Raw genomic sequence first — 25,730 nt, forward strand, 5'->3', positions numbered from 1 at the left:
ATATTTATGTTAAGTAATAACATAAAAATGTACCAAAGTCTCACTTTGCATGTTGAAAGGCCTAATAATTAAAAGTTTGCTTAACATTTATTTGAAAGACAAATTTTGAAAAGCATTTTCATTTTCTCTTCTAGCTCCAGTGGCTTCAGAAAGCTGGAAACACAAAAGAAAGTGACGAAGCAGGAAATGATTATTAGAATGTAGAAGTTGAACCTTTGTGGAGATGAAGAAAGAAGAAGCACATCAGAGGATGTGAGGATGAAGAGACCAAGGTGGAAGTTAACGCCTGCTGGCTAATTAGACACACACACACACACACACACACACATTGCTTTTTGATAGCTACACTTTAATTACAGATACGTGGAACATAGTGAAACAGCAAAGTGACCTTCAACCTCCTCCTGCCACCGACACCGACACCGTCCAATATAACTGAGCGCCTTCTCTAAAAGACTCACATATCCACCAAAAGACCCCCGAGAAAAACAGCTGCTTCATGGCTCATAGCAATCCACCGCCAGCTGAGGCATTTGTTTTAAATACGATGCAGCTAATTAGATAGTCAAATTGGTTCATTCATATTTTTACACTGGGTGAAGTTTCTGGGTGCCAGCCTCACAGTATTAAATCTGTGAACTGCATTTGAATGGAGTGCTGACCTCATACTCGAGAAACCCTGTTTTTCTGATTTAATTTGAAAAAGAAGCGAGGTATGTGAGCATGGTGCCCTGTAAGCGCAGCTATTTGTTTATTGGAAAGGAATAAAGGCTGAGTGGTGCTGAACAGCTGCTGCGTGTCTTCTAACAATGCGTTGTCACCGAGAGACGTGTTGATGTCTTAGAGTGTTCTGTAAAACAGGCCAATGTTTCACCCGGTAGCTGTGAAACCCTCAATAACTGTGTTTGTCATTATGACTGCAGAGTTGTGTTTGGTGGTGGTGGTGGTGGTCGTAGCGGTGGTGGCGGAGTCTTCATCGCTTGTCTTTTCCTCTACACTTATGAGTCTCCATGACAACTGAGCCACTTTGCAGCAGCTCGTAGTTTTTGGCAAAAGACACAGAAGCGAAACTATCTTATCACAATACACCAGGATGTTCGTCGCATCCGTCCACCTTCGCTACAGGACAGGCCCGGCAGAGTTTCATGTCTTGACAATGACTGTGTGTGTCTCTCTCTCTGTGTGTGGGCTGGGATGAAACAGGGGGAAAAGTGAAACTTGGAAATAACGAAGGGAAAAAAAGCCACTGCTCCAACACTAAGAGACTTTCCACTGGCAGCACAATAGTATTCAGTACTAAATAAAAATACACTACTTGGAGCAAATACCAAAACATATCATATTACTTTGATTGATAGCATATTCCATATTTTATGGCCCTGCCCTGCTCCTCAGTTTTAATTACCCAGTGCGGGGGGGGGGCGTCCTCAGGAGCTTGGTGTATCCGAGCTCCTGAGTGTATCCAGGGCAAATGGACCTGGAATACACCCGCCCCCATCTCGATTGGATTAGTCATTCAGACAGTTCTTTACAACAAAATTACAACCATCTAGCTTGGTTGCTTTATTCATCTGGCCCACGATTACGGGCAGGATGGATATGGTCGTTCATTTGACGATGTCTCTGTGTTGTTGAGGAATCCCTTTAACTCTCTTGGACTGGGCAGCAAGGAGATTGCTCTGGGTGTCACTTAACTTGATTCTGTCAAGCAAAGTGGTTTGAGACCACCTAGGTCTTGTTCACAGATGGTGAGTGAATTTCATATCGTACTCTGTGGAAATCTAGGGGGTACATATGGGTGTTACCAGGTGGTTGCTGCCCTGGTTGTGATGCTATGGCCTTATTAGAAACAAGGATCTGTGTTTGGTTAGATGATTTCCTTGTGTGGAAGTTCTGGGTGTGTAGGGAGGGTAACATTAACCTTTTTGGGATCTGGTCAGTCTTGACCCATTTCTGTGGTCTGTGCTGTCTGTTGGGTCAGGACCTGCCCCTCATTGCTGTGGGTTTTGTTTGCATCCAAGACCATGTTTTGGTTTTACATATGTGCTTCCATTCCCAACACCAATTGACTCTACCCACAGTTTAATTACAGACAACTTTTATCCAAATTTATGTGCAAGCTTACATGCAAACAGATGCAGACACATCATTTCTTGTGGGGCTGTTGGTACAGTAAATGCATTTAGTTATTTCGATCTTGTTTGTTATAATGTATATCTCATATCATCATCATCATTAGTTTTTTAAATTAGATTATGAAATGTAAGTATTGTTATGTCTCTTTCCCTCGTTTGTTTTCTTTCTTTCTGTCCTTCCTTAATCTCTTTATATTCATCCTGATTGTCCTGCATGTTTCCTAAAGGATTCCAATATGTCATGCCATTAGTTCAATAAACTATGCAACGAGGAGGAAATCTCGTTTTCCCTTTATTTGTACAGCAATCCTACCTATGATACTGCAATGCAACCACATCCGCCAATACTGCTTATCTAATGTCAGCAAAATGCAAAAGAAAAGAAAGAAAAATTCACAATTACAAATATTCTATAAAGAATGGATGTATTTAAATGTTACTGCCGAATGGTGCGCCTTTGTCTGGAGCATATGTTGTGTTTAGGACTGACTCCACCTCCTGTGCATACTTCACTGATCTAGCCTGCGTTTATGAGCAAGCAGTATTTTGTTGTGAAATGCAGCTGCCTTGAAAAAGCAATATTTAAACTAACAACTTCCTTCAAAATATAACATTTATAACAAAAATTATATGAAGTTCATATACCTTCATTTTAAGGGAGTAGTCATAAGAATCGAAAACGGAGTAAAAAAAAAAATCCCGCTTTTTTCCTGCCTGTTTACTTAATACAATTTCTACGAATTTCTGCCTCATGACAGACGTCTGTGTCGCGAACAAATCCATCCAGTCAAAGCGATTCTCTCATTGATGGCTGAGGCAAGAAGTCAAGGGGTGGTTGGAAGAAAGATTGGTCAATGAGCGTCTGTCTGCCTCTGGAGAAAGACGTCACTGCCAGCGCACCTCCGGAACACCAATCCGTTATATTTCCCCCAGAAAAGGGAAGCGAAAACCTAAGAGAATTAAGTGTTTATCGGATGTTCCATCTCAATTTTTTATTTTATTTTTTATTTTTTTTAAATAAATCTATTAGTTTTTGCTCTTTTTGCTCGGACATGACGTGAACTCAGAGTCATCTATTTTTAAGTCACCGGGCATGTTTCCATAGAGATTTCATAGATGTTGCCAAGCAACGCAGCATTGAATACAATAAAGACATGAATGAAAGTAGACTAATAGCGCGCACATTTCCTGGCAGCGAAAGTGAATGGACTCAGACGCGCCGGCTTGGCACGGCATTCTTTCGCAAGGATTTATGTGTGGGATTTATGCGGTGTAACAGTTGGCGCACAGGTTTACACTCAGTCTTGTTGAGCTTAAAATGCCCAATCTTCCCCCTCTGCATCTCTGACATCTTGTATAAATCCCTCAAAAGTTTTTTGGGTTTTTTTCCCAGTTATAAGGTTGTTCAGCTGTGGAGTTATCAGAGCCATTTGACGTGCGTAAAAGGAGCGCGTCCTTTGTGCGCACCGGGAAAGAAAAAAAAGCAACCCTGAAACGAAAACTATTTCTTATATGACAGAAAAAAAATCCTGTTGATTGGAGAAAAAGTGCAGATGTATTAAAGTTTGAGGGGAGCTTACCTTCAATACAACAGATTCTCCACAGTCCTGAGTGGGTGAGATCGCCTTTCTTAGTTTTGATCTCGTCTGTGGTGGCGTTGGTGCCATTACAGATGTATGCCCGTGAATAGAGCCAGTAGTCCGTGCCAATAGCGATGGTCATCAGGCTGAAGGCGGCGAAAGCCCCTGCCGTGGCCAGGAGCGTTTGAATCCCGCGGTCGCACAAACCCATGGCGCTTCATACTAGTCCGCACACACCCTGGTCCAGCAGCATGCACGCACCGGGGCGCGTCAGGGCGAGGGTCTTCTGGTCATACTTGTGTTGAAAAGTGAAAGAGACCACAGACTGATGAAGCCACTGTTCGTAATGCTCAGCTGGCGTTCAGCTTGCGGAAAGGACACTGGTGGTGTCCACTAGTGAAGCCCCATTTGAAGCACAGAGGAGAGATTGACAGCAACATCAAAACACTTCCAACCTCATCAGCATTTGATTAGATTGTTTTCTTCTCCTCATTCATGGTGTTAGAGCACTTTTTTTTTTCCTGCTCCAACACAGACTGCGTCTCTGTTAAAAACCCATCTGAACGAGCGCGACGTCAAAAGACTCTTTAGCGAGACCCCACCCTCATCAAATCTAACCAATGAAGGAGACGAGCGTTTAAATGAGTAACATGAGAATATCTCATATAAATTTGCTGTCACAGCCTGTGCCCAATTAAAAATGTTGCAGATTCTATGAGGAAATGTAAATATCCAAACAAAGCCAGCGGCATGTGAGACGTCTCCACGCTCCACAATGAACTCACATGTCATGAATATTACCAAACTCGGAGTTACCGCTGTCACAGGGGAGGAGAGAATGACATCCTGTGACACAACGATCCCCGTGGTGCGCAACAGCCCAACAACCGAACAGATTGTTCAAACCAATTAGATGTTCAGCCGGTGTTCCTGTACTGAACAGGAATCATCAGGGTTCACCGGGTTCATTCGGGAAGGAAAAGTTGAAGGCTACAAATATTCCGTCAGTATTCATACACAATAAACCTCTCGACATTTTGTCAAATTAGAATCAGAAACCTCCAATCTATTGTATCGTGGGATTTAAATCACAAACTGATTCCTGTTTTCTTTCTAATCTAGAGAAAATGCACATCTAGAAACTGATATTGTTTCCCATTCTTCTCTTCCTATTACCTCTACCTGAGTCAGATTGGATGGATCTTTAGATGTTGATTTACATCTAGACTGGGTCATTCCTGCACATGCAAATACTTTAATCTGAACCACTCAGTTACTGGTCTAAGAATTTCTATATTTTGCAGCTTCTAACAGATTATCTGGAGGGTTTTCCTGTTGATCAACAACACTATCAATGCTGAAGAAAATATCCACAGCATGATGCTGCCTCCACCATGTTTCACCATGTAGTGGGTACAGACTGGTCGGTATAGTGTTGACAATATTTTGTCAACACTATACAAATATAGTGTTGACAAAATAGTCACAAATATTTCAAGCCTTTACATCTGTAGATTATCCCACTTTAGAGATGATGAAGACAAAGAATTCAGTGTCTCTGACGATTAGAATATTGTCATAAAGTTGAATATACTAATGGTGTCACATCGTATCAGCTACTTAACTTAAAACACCTGCCAAGATTTCCTGAGCCTCTATGGTCTCTCAGTGCAACAAAGTCATGGGAAAGACTGCTGACTTAACACATGTCAAGCAAAATCTATTCAGTGGTTTGAAGAATCTTCACAAGGAGTGGACTGACTCACAGACGAATGCTGATTCTGGGACAACGTCACAATTGTCTTACCTGGGAGGAGGAGAGAAGAAACTGAACTGCATGCTCAGTAGATCAAATTTCTTATTTCAGATGTGATTAAAGTTTGTATTACATTTGGAAATCGGTGTCACAGAGTTCAGATGAAGAGTGAAGAAGCACAGAATCCACACTGCTTGAAGTCCAGCGTGAAGTTTTTACAGTCAGTGATGATTTGTGTTCCATGTCGTGTTCTGGTGTTGGTCCTCCACCATGTGTACTTTGATATGCAAAGTACACATCTGCCTAAATATCTGAGAGCAGCTTCTGTGGCCATGGTTTTACTCCACTTGGTTGGCCAGCAAAGTGGCCTGACTATGAGGTATTGTTAAAAGGAAGAAGACACCAGACTCAACAATACAAATGAGCTAAATGCAGCAGTCAAAGCAACATTGTTACATCTCAGCAGTGACACAGGCAGATATTCCACATCTCACCATATTGATGAAACAATTGAAGTAAAAGAAGGACCAACCAGGCACTGGAAATGAGCAGATTATTCAGAAGATATTTTTCTTTAAAATCAATTTTTTATTGATCTTAAAATTCAGATTTTCAGACACTGAATTGCATTTTTGCATATAGTACCCCAAAAGTTTAAGCAGAAACACACTGCATGAAGTTAACTAAAGTTAGACTAACTAAGATAAGAACACATAGGATTTAGTTTCAAATGTTGCACAATATGTAGTTACAAACATGACATGTGTTTTTAGAACAAAATTTAAAACAAATTAAAAAAAAATTCTCCAATTACCGAACTTACCTCAAACATCTATTTATTATAGATTATGTATTGTTTGTTCAAACGCTGTATTATTTTACCTTCCACCACCTAATGGTGGCACCAGGTAGCTCCAAAAGAAAATGGGGGGGGAGAAAAAAGGTGCACCTCAAAATAACAGATATTGACTATGACGTCACAACTACGGGTCCGTTTCTTTGAGGCGCATGCGCATTGAACCCACTTCAGCATTGTGCTGAAGCGCTCGCGAACAGGAAGATGACGTAGGCGTCCTCTCCTTCACCACTTGCTGAGCAACATGGAAACAAAGGCCTGCCCCTTTCTTCACGAGGATTTCTTCACAGCCAGCGTTACTTTACGTGTAATCAAGATTACTAAATCGGATTACGATACTTTTTGTGTGTTTTAGCTCGTCTTTAGCGGCAGACATTGCGTCTGAAATGGATGTGGAGCAGGGTGATGTCTGCGGGGAGACTAAATCGGCCATTAACACTTGGCGTTATCGCCACCATTTCACGTACAAGGCTGATCAGGGGAAAAATATCATCGTCCAATGTAATCTGTGCCTGCCGAGGGTCAATCTGCTGTCCACGTCGAAAACCTCCACGTCAAACCTAAAGAAGCATTTAGACGTAAGTTAGAGAAACGCAGCGTGAATGTGAAGATCTCCAGCTCAGTTTGCGTTCAGGTTTGAAAACCGAGTAAATGAATGAACAGCTAATGAATAACGTTACACATGGTCCAATCATGGCGCTGCAGACTCCTCCAAGAAAAGAATGAGCTGCTTGTTCGATAGTTTTGTCGTTTTTTTTTGTATTGCACAAGTTTCTAAAGTTGCATGAAGTTGTATTACATCCGCCCTGAAACGCGTCTTTGTTTTTTTTGTGTGTTTTTTTTTCAGAGAACACATCTGGGCTGTGAAGCCAGGCCTGATGCAAAGAGAGGGAGAAAGAAGGAGGAGTACAACGGTGAGGAAAGCAGACACTGCCAGCTGAAAAAACTCAAAGCAGAGATCATCTCGAAATGCCTGACCCAGTCCAAGATCGATGATCTCATCTTCAGCTTCATTGTTGAGGATTGTCAGTCTTTCTACGTGCTGGAGCAGCCTGGTTTCCAGAGGCTGATCACAGGTTTGACGGAGGGGCTAAAGGTCATGGACAGGGTGACCCTGTTTACCAAAGTGGACCAAGGCCTCACCAGAATGCGAGAGGAGCTGCTGGTCAAGCTCAGCAGCATCCAATACATCTGCACCACAGCAGACATCTGGACGGCCAACGACAGGAGCTTCTTTGGCATTACGTGCCACTGGATCGATCCGGAGTCACTGGAGAGAAAGTCTGCCGCTCTGGGGTTCCCGCGGCTGCAGGACACGATCTCATACGACTCGATTGCTGGGCGGATACACGACACCCATGTGGCGTACAACATTGAAAATAAGGTCCAGACCACGGTCACCGACAACGCCAGCCCTTTTGCCAGTGTCTTCAGAGAGTTCGTGGCGGACAGTCAGGAAAGGGATGACGACTTTGGGTTCTTCGAGAATGTGAGAACCATACTGGAGGGCGAGCGAGAGCAGGACATGCTCTTGTTCCTGCCCCCGGTGCAGCGATGCGCGTCTCACGCCCTGGAGCAGATCATCGCTGAGGACTTTTGGCAGGCCATCTCGGAGGGGCCCATGTGTCAGCTTCACTACAGCTCCATGACCAAGGTGTTCTCCATATGGAACAAGTGCCACCATCTCCAGATCGGAATGGAAGTGGCAGAGGAGATTAGAAAGATGCCGCTGGTCGTCCCAGCCGTTATCCGCTGGAACGTGGAGTACTGTGCCGTGCAGAAGATCATCTCTCTGAGTGAGCGGGAGCTGACGGAGCTCTGTGCCCGTCTGGAGGTCACCCGCCTGCAGCCGGAGGAAATGGCCTTCCTCAAGGAATACGTGACTGTGTTCCACCCTCTCGCATTTGCACTCGAACTCTTCCAAGCGGAGCAGAAGTGCTACCTCGGTCTCGTCATCCCAACCATCCTGAGCTTGAAGAACAAGCTAAACGAGCAGAAGGACGCAGCCAGCTACTTTGGCGACGTCATCAACAGCATTGCCGTGGCGATCGACGTTCGATTCCAGGAGTTTTTCTCCAACAACGAGGCAAAGATCGCCACGGCAACGACCCCGCAATTCCGCCTGTGGTGGATGGCGGCCTCCGAGAGGGAGGAGATGTGCTCCCTGCTGGCCACCGAGGCTTCCCAGATGGAGCCCAGCGACGTGCCCGAGGCCAACACCAGCCGCAACCTGTCCACGATAAAATCCGAGGACGACTTCTTCAGCTACGGGTCGGCGAAGACCTCCACTCAGAACCAGCAGCGAGGGGTGACGGAGGAGATCCGCAAGTACGTCGAGGGAACGGGGAAGAGCCTCGAGTGTCTGCAGGATTTCCCCAGAGTGAAGCAGCTTTTTCTCAAATACAACACCACCCTGCCTTCGACGGCCCCCGTCCAGCGCCTCTTCAGCCAGAAGGGCAACCTCATGACCTCACAGAGAAACTTTCTAACAGACGACTACTTCGAACGTATTCAGCTTTTAAGATACAACAGCAGCGTGTGTCCTTTGTTAACAGAATGACTTTTTTTGTTTGTTTTTTTGTCCTAACCTTTCAACTTGTGTGGAATCAAACCATAATGTGCTAAATCATGACTGAAAATAACAAATTGTCTCATTTCAGGCTCTTTAGCCTTAATGTGTTTTTTGCATTTTCCTCCTCTTTCTGTTTTTTATTAGTGAAGCATCCTTCTGCTCCTCCATAATGGCCTAATGAAAAGAAAATATCTGATTGACAATCATTACCACTGACATTCAGAAAGAATGAGCTGACAAAAAGCATCTTCGTATTGTGCTGTTTTTATGATTTTAGAAAAGCCCAAGAAGCTAAACTGAAAGGATTTTGTCTTTTGGTTGGGCTATTTTTTCTACAGCTGTTAAGTACGAATGCATCTTGTTCTGTGTGTTTTATATCGTATATAAAAAGGCAAACAAAACGTTCGTATGTGTCTGCTTTTTTTTGTCCCATTTGAACTAACAAGAAGACAATTAGCAACGAAGCCTGCTAATTTACAGTTTGTCAGTTTCACAGTTTTCACTCTCTCTCTATATATATATAAATATATATACATAGATACATACACAAGGTTGGATTAAGATTTCCACCAAGAAATTAGCCATTTTAAATTAACTCTACTAATTCAGCCAATACTGATCAATTATTCAGCCAGAATTGACCTAAACACTTGTAGATGACCAAAGACTGCAGTCGAGAGGCAAGTTAATGATACATTGAAGTCAAAAGTTGAAAAAACCCTTCAATTTAACCTGACATTCATATTCATGGTGAAAGTTTCTGCAAAGAACTGTGTTTGTGTGCAGCTTTGGCTTCATCAGCGTACACTGATTGGTGTTCATAGATGCCTGTATTTATAAGCAAGATATTCACAAATAGCTAAACTCCAGTGCTGCAGCGTCTCAAGCGTATTCCATGCCATGTGCCCAGATGTCAGCTAAGACCTTTCGTCTTGTCAGACAGCTGCCTGGAGACCAACAGGAGCCTGTCAGAGAATACAAACACATTTCTGCGCAAGCTCTGCACGGACCGAAGCTGTCATAAACAAAACTCTGGGGAGGATCCAAAACCATCCACAGAGAGAATGAGAAATCATAAGATTAGGTTGTCTTTCAGTGTTATTGCATGTATGAATGTTAAGGTATGAAAATTCAAGAGAAGTCCCTGCAAGTTTGCCTATAGCAGCCACAGAGGACTATAGAGAGACAGGCATGGACTGTTGAGAAACTCCACATCAGACAGAGAGGCAGGATTTTACTGCACACATCAGATTATGAGAACTGAATAAGTAACAGGAGTTATGCAGAAAATCCAAAACTGTCACAGTACAAGCTAGTGATAAGTTTAAAAATGTTTGGTTTTTTTAAGCTAGATGTCTGTCAATCTGTACCTTTGTGCTGTTTCAATATGAATATTTGTTTTAGCTACCATTTTGGCATACAAAATATAATTTGCCAGGCTACTCCCAAACCAAAGACTGGACAGAAGAACCGGGTCTAAAGAGGAAAAAGGATGGGAATGTGGCCCTGTGGTCCAAATTTCTAGATTAACAAGCATTTTACATTTAATGTGGAAATCCACATACCACAGGTAGATACTGGTTTTATTTTCCAGCAGCTAGCGTCCGCCTACACTGCCAATAAATACAGTATCTGGTTTAATGATCATGGTATGTGTTTGATTGACCAACAAACGGATCTGATGTAAACCCCATTTAGAATCAGTAGTTTATCAAGATACCAGATTCAACATTGTAAGGCCAAAATAAATATATGTGCCAAGCCAAAGGACACATTAAGTCAACCTGTACTTTCAACACTTCAGCAGAGTCACAGGTTGATTTTTGCAAAGTGTCCCAGTTAAGTATTGCGTGCACATTCAGTATAGCACTAAATATAGGAGTTTCACATTATTGAATTACTGAAATAAAATAACTTTGAGACATTAATTTATTGAGATTCCCCTGCAACTGTTAGAGAATCCTAAGGTTTGGTGGAACAAACATTGCTCAGTATTTTCTTGCCTTTCATTACATTCCTTGGTCACCATTCAGCAGCATATTATCATGAAGCACATAAAGGTATTAAGTGACTAAGTATATTTGGAAGTATACTTAAGTCAGCCTATATTTCTGCTCCTTTTGGGCAAAGATGTGAACTACAGAAATGACCATGTTGTTTTCTAAATAAGTTAAATAAAGGGAACAAAAAGACAAAGCAAAGCCAAGTTTAACGTTTGATCCAAATGCAAGTCTTTTAATGTTTTAAGAAAACAAATAGTATAAAGTATTACTTGTGAAAAGACCTAGTCACACCCCAAACATTAGCACACGTTTAGAACAGGATCATGTTAGGCACAAAGTTGGAGGAGGTGCGTAGTCAGTGTGTTTATTACCTCCCTCAGTACTTAAACTTAATTTACCAAGTGCTTGTCTATGTAATCCTCTCATGCTTCCCCCCCGTTTAATAAAAGCAGCATGGCAGAAATAAATACTTTAACACGACTTTACCCACTGAGTCTGTCAGTACACTAGAATAGGGTGGGGAAGAATTAGAAGGAGTTCAAGACATAGCTGAGATCATTTTTTTATTCTAATACCCCTCTGTCATGTTGCATGTGGTCCAAGAAAAGCCCTGGTCACTTTAGGAGGAGCTTTGCAGGACCAAAGTGGCCCAGGTTCTCGCAGGACTTGATCCAACGTTGAACGTTAGCGGCGGTGGCGGACATTGAGCCGTTCTGCGACAAACAGCAGTAGCAGGCGATATCGGCCAGGGAGAACTCCGTCCCACAGAGCCAGGGGCCACGACCCAGAGCGGAGCCGAGGGCCCTCAGGACAGCGGCCCGCTCCTTGGCGCTGCCGTCTGCCAGCTGGTAGAAGGCCGTGTCCACCCAGCTGTCCACCAGCGTGGCCACAGCGGGGTCGCTGGGGTAGGGAGCGAGTAGCTTGAAGAGGAAGCGCGCTACGTTGGCCTCGCCCTCAATGGGACACATGTTGCGGACGCTGAACTTCATTTCCAGTTTGGGAACTGCGAACAAGCAAGGGGGAAAATAAGAAACACACAGGACAGGCACTTTTCAATAAATCCAATCATCACCGAGAAGATTATTAATTTAACTGAAAAAAAAGAGATGTTCATGTACATTCAAAACAGAATGATAAATTACAAGTGTCTATTAATTTTGATGAGAGGTAACTAACTAAAATTCAGCTTCAAATAAAATTTGAAAATCAAATAAAGTGTTTTCTGGTTGAAATGTACGTTCACATATCGCATGAACAACTTAAATGCCGGACGGCATGAAGGCAATCTCAGGTTGCTCAAGATGTTGCCTTTTCGTGACCACACTTTTTCCTTCCATTCAACTTTCTGGTAATATGCCTCAACAAACCTTATGAATATCCAGCTTCTTTAATAAGGATCCACGGTTTCTTAACCCTTCTTATGGAGAATGAGTGTCTGCTGGACAATTGAAGGCAACACGCCTCCTCCTAGTCTTATTTCATAATTTAACGGAGAAAATGAAATTGGACTTATTAACCACAATCATTCCAGTCACCAGAATACCACATTTAAAATGCATCTGAGTAACAAATCTCACAAAACAAATTCCCTTTTTTAACTTTTGATGACAGCATAACGTCAACACTTACAGGTAAGAAACAGCATAAAATATTCTGCTGTTTTCCTCATTCATTTGTTCCTGATATTTACAGCCATCGACCAAATAAAGTTCCACGTCTTAATCATTCCACAAAGCAGCAGAACACCTACTTGAAAGCTCACGTCTTATCGTTTGACCTGGTAAATAGTACGGTAATTAAGTTTTATAACATCAGACAAGCTGAGCAGCAATCTGCCCACATGCTTTCACATGAAATTACATCCAAATTAAACAGCACAAATGTGTATTAAGCCTGTGTGGTTCAGCGGAGATGAACCACACAGGCTTAATAGACAGATTTCGGAACACTATTATGCATTAATGCAGAATTTAAAATCATATGCACAGTTTTTATTTATTTATTTTACTTTTACTTAAGACATTTTCTGCCCTGAGATTTCAACTCCATATTTTACTGCCAACTTAGTTTCATGAGATGAGGTCCAAAATCCATTTTCCATCACAACAGGTAAACTGGCAACAGGGAAAAATATTCACAACTTTATCCCTGCTTCCACACAAAACAGTAAAATACACTGAAATTTGTGGTTGTGACAAAACGTGAAGTTCAAAGGGTATTAATACTTTTGCAGGGGACTGTAAAGACTCTTCACATTGAAAAAACAAAACAAACTAATAATAGTTAATAATAATCAAAGGACGTGATATGACAAGTTAAAGTCTCTGACCAAATATCTGGCATGCTAAATCTAATGAAGGAGCCGGTTGTTGACTTGAGATGTTAGGAGCAGTAGCAGCTAATAAGAAGCAAGAAATGAAAATAATACTACAGCCAACAAACATAAGCAAGAATAGAGGAGAGTGAGTAAAGCGTGGATCCAGAAAGTTGTTTCCTGTGTGCAATAATATTACAGCCTCAGGAGCGTAAACACATGTAAACAAAACAGATTAAATCTCAAAGAGCTACACGGATGATGGTGTAACCACATAAAAAAAAAACACGTTTGTGCAAGAGAACTTAGATGGCAAAAAAAATAATAAGCCAGGGGCTTGTGAGTGTCAACAAGGACGATAAGGAACTAAACTTTATTGCTGGCTGGTCTGAGGGAAGCTTTTTCCAGTCCGTTAACACTAGCACAAACAGATTTTGAGTGATAATAGGGCAGGATCATCAAAGAAGAAAATGGAAAAAAATAAAAAATAAATTGGTTGCCTTCAATTGGCTTCACAAAATCTCTAAACAGTGTATCTCTACAAGACCTGCACAATATGCTGCAGTCATTACTGTAATATCAGCAAGTGCAAAATGGCAATACCATGCAAATGTTGTGCATGCAAATTCGACATGCCAACAATATATTTTGCAGGTTGGGTAGAATTTCACAGCGTTCCCTTCCTGCACCTGCTTTTTACTTTTAGAGGAAGCTCAGAAAAAACGTAAGCTAATTTCGACAGATATTCCTGTCATAGCATTGAGAAATCGTTATCCAATTCATCTTGTGCAGTCTTGCTCTCTACCCAAATATAATCAAAATCTAGTAGTCTGAAACTGGCCGAGCATAACTATAATGAACCTGCATCAGTGCCCTCTTACCATTCTTCCATATGAGGGTGAAGCCCAGCTGGAACATATGGCGAGCGTAACTGTCTGCGTGTTTGGGACCCAGGCAGGACAGGAGCTGTGGCGGCACGCTGCTGACCGAAGAGTGGACGTGGACAGTGGAGAGAACCCGATAGTGCTGACACAACAGGCTGTGGAGAACCAGCAGGGTGAGGGGAGGCTGCGCAGGGTTTGCATTTATGACGATGTCCCGGAGAGTGCCCAGGTCCTAAACGGACGAAGGAAAATGTGTCGTGAGTAATAAGTCGATTTCTCTATTACAGTTAAACCATTACAGCAGCCACAAATGTGAAACCATCTGTCCAAATCCTCTAACATACCAAGACTGCTTCCGATACAGATTGGGGGAGCTGGTTAGTAGAGTCTTACAATTTCTCCAAAATCTAAAAGCCCTAATGGCCCAGTTAGCCATACATGCTATAACACGCATCACTTCTCTACCTTCCCCAGCAGCGCGTCCAGGTTTTTAGTTGCTTTGAAGATGTCGCAGCTGGAGCTCTGTGAGGAGAGGCTGCTGCTGACTGTCACGTCCAGATCCGCATCTGGGGTCGTCACAGTCTTGGCGAGGCCTTCCACCGCCGCTTTCAGCTCGTACAGCTTCCTCATGATCTCATCCTGACGCGCCTCCAGAGCCCTGACAGCCGGGTCCACGTCGCCATTCTGGAAAGACAGGACGACGTAGTTTGGCTTTGCAAAGCTGAAGTGACTGCATTTAACCAATACGTTAACATGACGACTAACAACAACAACAAATCCCTAAATACATAACTATTAAACAAAATAATAATAAGAAAAACTTTGCTGAAGTTTTGCATGCCTTGCTAATTACCTGGTCTAGATACTTTATGATTTCATAAGGGCCTAATTTTTTGGAATATGTATATAAATAAATAACACATTTCCATTTTAGAGTTCCCATTATAGGAAATATCATTAAATAGCAATTAAGGGGAAGCTTTTCTGTCCACTTGCTGGACAGAAAAGAAAAGAAACACTTGGATATTACTGCAAAGGAGCACCGAGAAGGTTTTGCTGACGACGGTAAGTTGGGTAAACTGCTCCGCAGAGCAACGCTGATAAACAGGGACTACACAGCAGTATTTACAGGAAGCTTTGCCTCCATCTCTATCTCTATCTCTTCCATCAGAGCAGCGGCAACAGCTTCAGGAAAAAGAGATGCTTGACCGCCATTTCGGTGAAAATAAAATTAAACTATGAAAGTATTTTTATTTAACACACTGTTACATCACAAAATGTTGTGTTCTCCTTAAGAAAAAAAAAAAGGATTGACATTTATATAAAGCTTTGATTAGAACAAGCATAATGTTTCAAAAACAATTTGAAAAACAATGCCAAAAGATTTGAATATTACGAAGTTCAACACTGTAGTCTTGGAACATTCTTTCACCATCAAGTCAGGAAAAAAAAAACTGTAAACAGAGAAACTTGTTCGGTCAGAGTATTCTGCAAGTCAGCTGTTCTACCTTAAGAAATGCATCTTGTGACTAAACCTGTTCAACTAAACCAACAGCAAATTAAATACAGTGACAAAGATCAGAAATGATACCTTCTGCTTGTCTTTAATGATGGACTGTTGGTTTTAGTCACTAAAGGCGTTCATTTAGATAATATGTTTTTATGTATTTTATTAAAGATATTACATAGTTCACATTGCTAAATAATGTGAGAAAATGTTAAAGTTGTAAGTGATGTCTTAGAAGCTAAAGAGCTGTATCATTTTGGCATTCTTATGTTCACCATAAAACATTGCAGTGTTGTTTTCTTTTCTGATCCTATTTCAACAATTTAAACGCTGATCATAACCATGATCACAGCAAACATCCATTGAGAGATTTATTATTGAGGAGAAAAAAAAAAAAAAAAATCTCATCTTTTTGACACAGGAAGGCATTTTTCATCAGCAGCTCAGTATCCCTTTTGAAGAAAGTGATTATTTCTTAATGGGCCAAGTCAAATCTAGTTGGTGACTTTTTTCATTTTCATTCATTTTCTAAAAACCACACATGAAGTTGACCTAAAAAGATAGATTTTTGTATAATCTTTAGTCAGTAAAGTCATTCATTTAGCTTTTGATAATATAATAATCTCATGACTATATAGAGCACTGGTTGCATCAGCCAGATTTGACATTTCCACAGTCATGGAAGCACAGGAAGCTAACTTGGCTAAAAATAAACAACCTGGGACGAACGTATACCAATACATAGCAAAGGGGGAAAGGCACAATGTTATAATTGAGGCTTGATAGCTCTAAAAATCCTGACTGAAATTAAACCAATAAGCGGTTACCTGAAGCGCATGGTCCGAGCTGCAGCTGTTCGCTTGCCTCGTGTGGATATTTGGTAACTTGTACATGCAGGTGGGCAAATCAATCTTTATGTCCGGAGAGACGGGCTTTACCTGGTACATGGACATGGCGGAGCACCTCGGACCAGTGCCAGGGACAAACACTTAAAACACAAAACACAAAAACCTTCGGAAGTGGTGTGATGTTGACATGCAGCGAGTGCTGCTAACACGCCTGCACCGGAAAGAGAGGCCACGGTGTCGTCACATCCGGCAGGAAAAAATTTTAACAAATAAAAAATGTGTTTTATTCTTTATTAAATATAAATTATTTATTATATTATTTTGTAAATTTAATTTGAGTTTTTATGTAACAGTATACAATTTTAATTTAAAAGTAATACAATTTATTTTTCATTGGTTTTAGTTCTAAAGTACTTCTTGCAATCTCCAAACATACTAAAAACAAAGAATTCGTGTTTTCATGTGGATATTTCCCAATCTATTTTTTTTTCTTTTTTATATGTTGGTAGTTTGATGAAGTCAGAATTTGATTGGATGGATCTTTACTCAGAGTCATTCACATTTAGGAGTCTACATGTTATTTTCAGAAGAAAAATAAACATTGAGATGAATGAGATGAACCTATAAGAGATAGGAAATGCTCGTCCTCAAGAAAGAGAACCTGTACAAAAGATTTTCAATTAAAAAATAATCTTTGAAAAAAAACTGAATGTAGTTTCTGGTAAAACGGCTGCTTAAGTGAGGAGCAACTGATTGTAATACCTGGTGCAATCAGACAAATTATAATACTATGTAAATTCTGGTACATATTTTTTTTTAATTCAATAACAACATACAAATCAATAGCATATTAACACGATAACAAATCAAGAAATATTTCCAAAGGTAATTTTTTTTACAACTTAAAGCATTTGAAACCAATACATAAAGGAGATACAAACTATATTCTTGAACAGTGCACATTAGGGCTGTAGTGATACAATAATCTCACAATACAATACGATGTGATACACAATATTCTGCTCACGATACAATATATATTGCAAAATTCAGGAAACGATACAATTCAATAAACTTTTGCGATTTTCTGAAAAATTTTAAAGGGATAGAGTGATTTTGGTGACATTTTGTGACTGTTATAGAGTTGGACTGAATTAATTTAACTGAAAAATGATTAAAAGCACCAACTACACAATACCTGGCTGTGGTTGGACATGGACACAGACAAAATGAATCAAAGAAGTGGTGAGAAAACATGTTTCTTTAATTGAAACAGTACAAACTGTAGCTTACATGCATTTGTAAAGTAAATAAAATGAACCAAGTACCCTGCTTTGAATAGTTTGATATCTTTTTAACCTTGACACTTAACATCTGAAGGAATCACTCTAAGCCTGATGACCTAATCACTCTCCTGGCGAAGCAAGCAGTGAGTGAGCAAGGTGACAGTTGGATGTTACGATACTTGCGGATGAATATCGAATTTTTTCTAGGAAAGAAAATATCGATATATATCGCAAAATCGATATTATTACACAGCCATAGTGCACATTAGTTCCACTAGCAAAATTTATGGTATACTGCATATTTACTTGCAGTCCTAATGCAACAGCAGGACTCAACATAATGACAAGGCTGTATACAAAAACCTWACTTTGCTAAAAACCACGTGTATCATTTGGCTACATTCTGATTGTTCTTTATTCAGTGAATGGAAACGGGTAGAGGAGTCAAAGAACTCAAAATCTGTTTAACTGAATCATGACTTAGGTTGTCCAAACACAAGAGGGCGCCATTTAATCGTTCAGATTATTTCCGCGCACCAGCAGTACATGAGATTACAAAATAACTGGCAAATACAGCTACTTTCAAACATAAAACAAATAACAAAAAATTGTTTAATATTTCTGTGGGATTCATAGTTTTTTTTTATGTTACTCCATGATTGATACTGCTCTTTTTTTCAAAACACAATGATTTTGATATGTGCATTCTTCATAATGGTGAGCTGAATTCCGCCAAATGCAGATATTATATTGTCATTTCTTTATTTTGCATTAGTTGACATTATATTTAAAACAGTGGGTGATTTTTTTGTCCTTAAAACATAATGAGACATAGTGAGCCTTTAGATCAAAACACTAATTAGGATTTCACACAAAAAAAGTATAAAATTTTACTCAAGTGAGAGTAGAGCTACTTCAACGTAACATATCTTATTCAAGTGAAAGTGAAAAGTAGCTATCAAAGTAATAACTTTACAGAGTAAAAAGTATGTGATGAAAAAGCTGCTTCCAGACTGAGATACTGTAACAACCAACGTGAAATTTAAAAATTATGTAATCAGTCTAAGTTAAATATTAAGTTACATGCAAACTCTTCTGTTTTAAACTAAATGAATACGACTAAATGATATACCGTACTCACAAAATATATTCATGTGAGAGAAACACTTCTCCAAACAAATTGTTCAATAAAAAATCATGTGAAACTAATACTTATGGTAAAGTACTTCCATTGACAATGGTGGTAGCTGTATATTCATTATCTCCAAATAGCTTAACAGGGTAAGTAAGTAGACAGAAAGTAGCATTAGAACAACACAGCTTGAATACAAACAAGAGGTCTCACTTCAGCATAAACTGTGTCTCATGCATTTTTTTGCTAAAATATGCATTTTCTTCATTCACTGCAGGTATCCATGTTGGGTAGAGTATCTGGAAGGCTTACTCAAGTAAAAGTAGAGATACTTTAAAATAATATTACTGAAGCAAAAGTGAAAGGTATGGTGTGGTCAAACTACTCCTTAGCATTTTTTTCTTTCAAAAAGTTGCTCAAGTAAAATTAGTAGAATAAATGTAACTAGTTACTACCCGCCACTGGTGATAATTAATAGAACATTACACCTAAGTAGAGAAAGACATTTACTGATAAACACTCATGCCCCATCTTGCTCATGTTCAACATCCAAGACCAGAAAGGAGGCTAGCAAAATTGTGCACAATTAAATTTAATATTACAACAGCTTGTTAAATCTAAATTATTCACAATTCAACGGTGTGAGAGGAGGAGTTTTCATAGGTAATGAATAGATCTTGTCGCCAAGAAAGCCTGAGGTGCAGACAAATTCTTGGGTTTTTAGAACACCCTAAACAAGGCAATCGGTCTGAATCCCATTAGGTGGTGCCTTATAAATGTGCAGCTTTAATTCTGTTCAGAATTTAACAACCAAAGATAACATTTAATTTCCAAAAAGGATGAGTGGCATAAATCTAGAATTTTAGAATTTACAAGATTAATGAGAAATTCGACTTATAAATTGGCAAACAGTCATAAGTTCTTTGGCTACAGAGACAAACTTGTTAAATAGCCCATAAAACCTATGTTCAGAAGTTTGTGTTAACTGTGTTGTTTTTAGGGGAAGACCTTTTCAGTAACGGAGAATAGGGGCATAAAGTTTTGAGTAGAAGTTGTCATATTTGTTACATTTTTAGCTGCAGAGATGATTTCCAAATTGTCAATATGACAAAAGAAGAGTACAGTCCAGAAATGGTATCAGGTGGATGTTTTGCATCCACCTGAATAATGCGTAGTTGCGCCACTGAGAATATGTTTGATATTACAGAAAAGCAGCAGATAACAACTTGTTACAACCAAAGTATCCAGAATGTCATCTCTAATGCTAGAATATGCACAGGATCACCAATTTTAAACTCTTACTTGGTCTTGTGAGTCTAGATTTCAGCAGCAACATTCATTCCTGCACATGGCGGCGTATTAGCATAGATTTCACAATGCACATCTCAGTGCAACAAAGCATCTTTGTGAAGTGGGGTTTTTGAAGATTTATATCATTGATGTGCAGCTGACAAATCTATAAAAATCATTTATTAACATGAGTGTTGAGTGTATATAAAATGACAAAATCTCATTGCAGTCTGCACTTCTTAAAGATGATGTCAAATTGTTTTAAGTTAAGCTCCATATTTACATACTGACGGTTTTTAATGATAGGAAGATTTGGGCAAAATAATACTTATGACTACAGCATCCACAAGTAAACCATGAGCAAACCTCTCCAACCAGACAAATTGCCTTCATACAGTAAGTAATGCACAGCAACTTTATCCTGGAAGACGATTGCCACCTTGTCCTATTTGCGCCTTCTCATTTGGAAAAGTTTTGCAAAGTACCGGTCTCCTGCTTCATGACAACCCTTACAGAGTCTGAGGATGCGTCAGCACATGTAACAACTGCACAGGGCTTAAAGCAGGGTGTGTCTTAAAGATTCATGTTGCAAACGTGCAGCAGTCTATGAAACAGAGACTCCTTGAATTACATCAGACAACCGATCACTTGCTTCTACGAAGAACAACAATGCCTTTCAAGAAATCACCTTCCACGAATGTCCTGTGTGTGTCAAGAATGGCCACTGATATGTTTGTAGGTTGTCATCCATAAATAATGAAGGGAATCTACACACTTACATCATAGAGGCTCAGCTTGTGTAGGAGCGGTGGCAGAGCTGTCACCCTCTGCATTATAAATAGAGTTCTTACGGTAAGCTTGCAAAGCCCATTCAAATGTCCTATGATGGCAGTTAAATCTTTCACAGCGATCCTTTGCATACACAATGTCAAGCAGCAACGTCTCCGATAGTTGGGTGCTCCAAAAGAGTGGGAATGAGAGAAAATGTGTGTGAGCCTCCACATGTTTCGGCCTCCCAAGTTTTGCGTGAGCACATGCGCTTGTTATCAGCTGAAGATGGGATGGATTAAAGTTTCAGGCAGACTTACTCCGTAAGATGAGCTGGACACTCCTGTCTTGATATGAGTTTTTAGTGACAATGAAACAAGGTCATCAATTATTGAGGTACCACACAAACCAGCAGGGTAGGCATTTGTGTCAGTCCCAAAGGCCTAATTCCAACTAAATGCACTTTACATTATTAACAATCACATGACATATTTATTTAGCTCAGTTAAACATAGCTTAAATGTTAAGATATGTGTAAAGTATAACTAAAATGCAACTATTAACAGCATTTTGCAAATTTACATGAATGAAAATACAAGAACACTTTGCAGAAGGAGATAAATTGTTATTATTATTATTATTATTATTATTATTATTATTATTATTATTATTATTATTATTATTATTATTATTATTATTATTATTATTATTATTATTACATTAATTGACTTGGTACCTTACTGCCATATGACGTTGACTACAAAACGTTTTATTTTGTACATTTCAAAGTAAATTCCCAAATAAATGAAAATATTTTTAATGAGGATTAAAATATGTTTTAAATCTTGAAAGAAAATATATAGTTGTCAATGAACAGATATTTCACATTTTTTACATGTTCCCCTACAGATCAGTTGTTTAAAATTACATTGTCAAAATGATACAAATTTTGCAAGCATTCACACACAAGTTTAGTCTTGTACATAATCTGAATAATCTGTAACTGTCAATAAACAGACGTTTTACATTGTTGCTGTTTTCTGTGTGTAACAAATGCAATGCAGTCAAAGAATATTTGCTGGCTTGGAAATTTAGTTTAGTTTTTCTATTTACAGAAAAAAATGAGTTGATTTTCTAATGTGTCTTGAGATTCTTGTTGGCTGGTTTTATAAATATTTATAGTTTTAATTTAATATGTATTTATTTTCCCGGTTGGTATGAAGTTCTTTTTATGAAAAGAATTGCAAAAGGCTCCTTCTTTGAAATTATACATACATATATTTTCAATAAAGTAGGATATGTGTTTGGATGAGGCCCTCTTCTCAGACTAAAAGTGTCTTTTGAAAATAATGTTTAAAAGCAGGTATTAAACATGTGTTTTATTGAGCCACATTTCTGTTTTTTAAAAAATTGCTTATTGGTTGGATGTAAAATCTCTCATTTTAAATGTTATGTTTTTATTACATATACAAGGAAAAGTCATCATAATTAACAGAAATGAGAGCTTTCAAACATCCATCTGTGCAGTTAATCTGCATAACCCGTTTCACTTTTTAATATTATTCTAATTCATTGAAAAGTTCTGTGGATTTGTTTTGTTTGTTTTTTTTTAGCTCAAACTTATCTGTTAGTGTCTGTAGTTCATTGTGGCCAGTAAACAGACATCTACACCATCATTACCACTTCATATTGTATAACAATTTTCCTTGAAAAGAACAATGCCAAGACACATTTGACAGATGAGTAGACCATTCCAGTAATTTGGAATAATACCAGCCGCAGCTAATCCCAAGAAGACAAAGAAAAGTTAGAGGAAAACAACGCTGCGCGCCAGCTTTGCTGAGAGAGTCACTCTGAAGAAGCCTCTAAGAGCACACAAACATTTTGGAAGGAAACTTGTATAATATTGTGAAGAAATGGGACAATTTTTAAGATGCTGGTGGTGGAATGATGACAAGGATGACAAACAAGACGTTCAGTGGAGCGTAAAGCCATTCCCAGTGGAACCACATGGTACAGCTGCTAGGTAACTATGCTGATATTCAGTCTTGGATTGTTAAGTATTCACTGATACAAATTTGACTTCACCCTGAGTGCTTTCATGGATTATAGGGGATGTTCTTTTTCACATAATTACTAGATGTGCAGACTGTTTAATATTTGTGTTGTAACCATGTGCTGCTCAAACATTTCAAACTCTTTTCCTGGTTGCAAAGTTTCTTTAAAAACCTTGAAAGCTATGGACCAGTGAGAGCTGAACAAAATTATGCTTCATAGTTAGTATATCAGGTCTCACATTGACTTCAAATTATATTTCTATTCATTAAAACAGAAAATTACAAAAGATGCCTGAAACTTCTGAGAATTCAACCCTCTATGGCATGACTTTTTATTTTTTTGGGGGAAAAATATTTTCCTGCATTCTTTGGGAGCTTGGTGGCCCTTAATTACATATCAATCATAAAATCGGACCCTGACACCTCCCGGAACCGGATTTGGGTTTGTTGCCTCAGGGCAACATTGTGCTACAAGGGGTCTAGAACGCCAAGGTTTCTACAGTGATTATGAGAAGTGAAAAAACTATATTCATAAAAAAAACTTTTTTTGACAAAAATAAATCAGACATGGTTCCAACTCACCAAAAATAAAATAAACAACTAACTTTCATTAATGAATGGTACATTTAACTAGTTACTAAAACAAGCATTTGTGTGTTTGTACATGTGTAATGTTTGGCAGAGCTAGAATCACTAAGGATGTTGAAATCAGTCTTTTTTCCCTACTATATCTTAAACATCAGGAAGGAATTGCTTGCTGATGTGAAAAAGAATATATCACATTTTTGGCACTTGATTGTTGGCATACCTGGGAATCCTCATCTGTTTATCTGATTATCTATGGGTTGTAGCGACCAGATTCACATCAGTGAATGGACTTAGCACTGCAGGTTCTTTTTATAAGAGTTTGTAGTTCTGATTCTTTGTTAGAATTTGAGCTAAGTAAAGGATAACATTTCCACCAGCTCCTATATCTGGTAGATTTGGTGGTTGCATGGCTCGCCCTGTATAGGTTGTAAGGAACACCATCTGCACTTGTCATACAAAGTACCACGCAGACCCATATTTTTGGTTTTGGCAGGTATTGCCTCAGTCTTTGCCTGCCTTGGAATGGGGTCATTTGTTCATTGATGACCAACTTATCACCCTTTGGGACTGATCTCAGTTTTGAGGATAAATAAACAATGAAATAATGGTTTTACAGTGGATCCTCATGTTTTCATCAGGAATGACCCCAACTTATAAACCATGCACATTTTGTCCATGAAATGACCTGGCATCCATCTCCTGTTGCTGTTAGTCAATAATAAAGTAAAAAAAATTGACTGTGATAATTATTTTGTAATCAATTGAATATCATCGCATTAAAATAATATTGTCAGAGCAAAAGGGCCCTAACTGCGCAATGTTGCCCTGAGGCAACAAACAAAAAAAAAGTTTAAGCATATAAATTATAAAAAAAAAAAAATGTCTTGAAATGATCTACAATGATTCTTTACATACTCACAGGTATGAAAATATTTTTAGTTGGAGTGACCCACATTTAAACATGAAGTAAAGTGATGTATAACTTACAAGTAGGAGGCAAGGTATAGCATGCACCTCTGCTTCATAAAAAAGACTGCTCCTCTTCTAAGTAAAAGGTCAGATGAACCTCAGTACCTTTTTTATTCGGACAAAAATATGTCTGGAGGTACTTTAAATCATCAACCTCCAAAAATAAAATAAAGGAGCAACATGGGGTACAGATGTATGTTTTGTTGTCTGAGGGCAACGCCATGCCATAGAGGGTTTTAAGATCTCATATCAAACACAACTATAGAACATGTCATCATCTTTACTTCTTGAAGTTATAAAGAGATGATGTAGGCTATGTGTTCTTCATTTTTTTAGCATTAGGCTGAATGCCATACATAATTTTTTTCCCCCACAATTAATAGGTAAAGATGTCCACTATTGGACAATTGTTTCCTCCTCAACAATACTGAGCCTCTTTACAGTGCTATAATTGTATCTCATAGAAATAGGAAAAGATGACTTGACATTAAAATGTACACTTCAACATATATAAAGAAAAAATTATTCTAAATAGCTAAAAAAATGACCATATTTGCTTTTGTAGTACTCTGCCACTGATCATTTTGCAAATTAAAAAGTATGTTTTCCCTTAATTTAATAAATGTATTCCAAATAATGTTTTCTTAAACTTAAGTCTAAGATTACACGTAAAACAAATGTTGATTTCACAGCTTTATTCACATTTTTACCAATGAAAAGTGAGGTGTAAATAGATTTTTTTAAGACCTTGACAAATGATGACTGAAAACAAAGCCTGCTTCCAGAACTGCTGCAGTTTGTCATTTTTCCTCACATTGTCTTCTCCACAGAAACAGATCCATGTTCTCTGCTGCTGCTCTACCTCCCGCTGCCCTTGAGTCCAGGTAAACTGCTTGTCACATTACCTCACGTTGCTGTCCCACACCAGCACATCCCGCCATCAGTGTCGACTTGTTGGCTCACGTTTCCTTCCTGTTTACCACTCCAAGCTCCTGACCCGCAGGGGTCACTGATCCACTGCGTGTAGCTTGGGTTGTGTTACCTTTTGGCTTCCCCCAGGCTCGTCCCTCTTCCAGCGCAGTGGTCTCCCCTCGCCCCCAATCACCCCCACCTCACTGCGGCTGCACAGATTAGAATCAGAAACTGATGACAGCAGCTATGAATGCCTGGTAATTTAATTAATTT

The 25,730-nt window shown here is 39.2% G+C and overlaps 3 protein-coding genes across 4 annotated transcripts in view; 1 reads left to right on the forward strand and 2 right to left on the reverse strand.

Annotated features, from left to right (window-relative positions):
- Positions 1-4,486, reverse strand: part of LOC103469267 (voltage-dependent calcium channel gamma-4 subunit-like) — a 20,259-nt gene extending 15,773 nt beyond the window's left edge. The window contains exon 1 of the mRNA XM_008416840.2: positions 3,716-4,486. Coding sequence (XP_008415062.1) covers positions 3,716-3,926 — 211 coding nt within the window. The 5' untranslated portion in view covers positions 3,927-4,486. The remainder of the gene's footprint in view (positions 1-3,715) is intronic.
- Positions 4,487-6,506: 2,020 nt separating this feature from the next.
- Positions 6,507-9,304, forward strand: LOC103469266 (uncharacterized). Its single transcript, XM_008416839.2, has 2 exons — positions 6,507-6,905; positions 7,175-9,304. The coding sequence occupies exons 1-2, from the start codon at positions 6,714-6,716 to the stop codon at positions 8,885-8,887; spliced, it is 1,905 nt and encodes a 634-aa protein (XP_008415061.1). The 5' UTR covers positions 6,507-6,713; the 3' UTR covers positions 8,888-9,304.
- A 1,802-nt stretch (positions 9,305-11,106) lies between these two features.
- Positions 11,107-16,688, reverse strand: aimp2 (aminoacyl tRNA synthetase complex interacting multifunctional protein 2). Of its 2 annotated transcripts, none has more exons than XM_008416838.2 (4): positions 16,546-16,688; positions 14,566-14,784; positions 14,098-14,332; positions 11,107-11,905 (listed from the first exon to the last, which is right to left on the reverse strand). In XM_008416838.2, the coding sequence occupies exons 1-4, from the start codon at positions 16,558-16,560 to the stop codon at positions 11,517-11,519; spliced, it is 858 nt and encodes a 285-aa protein (XP_008415060.1). In that variant the 5' UTR covers positions 16,561-16,688; the 3' UTR covers positions 11,107-11,516. The 2 variants fall into 2 exon arrangements, with proteins under 2 accessions (XP_008415060.1, XP_008415059.1); XM_008416837.2 differs by having other exon boundaries at positions 16,435-16,688.
- Between the last annotated feature and the right edge of the window lie 9,042 nt (positions 16,689-25,730).

The sequence above is a fragment of the Poecilia reticulata genome, linkage group LG8, assembly GCF_000633615.1.
Source record: "Poecilia reticulata strain Guanapo linkage group LG8, Guppy_female_1.0+MT, whole genome shotgun sequence".
Lineage (NCBI taxonomy): Eukaryota > Metazoa > Chordata > Actinopteri > Cyprinodontiformes > Poeciliidae > Poecilia > Poecilia reticulata.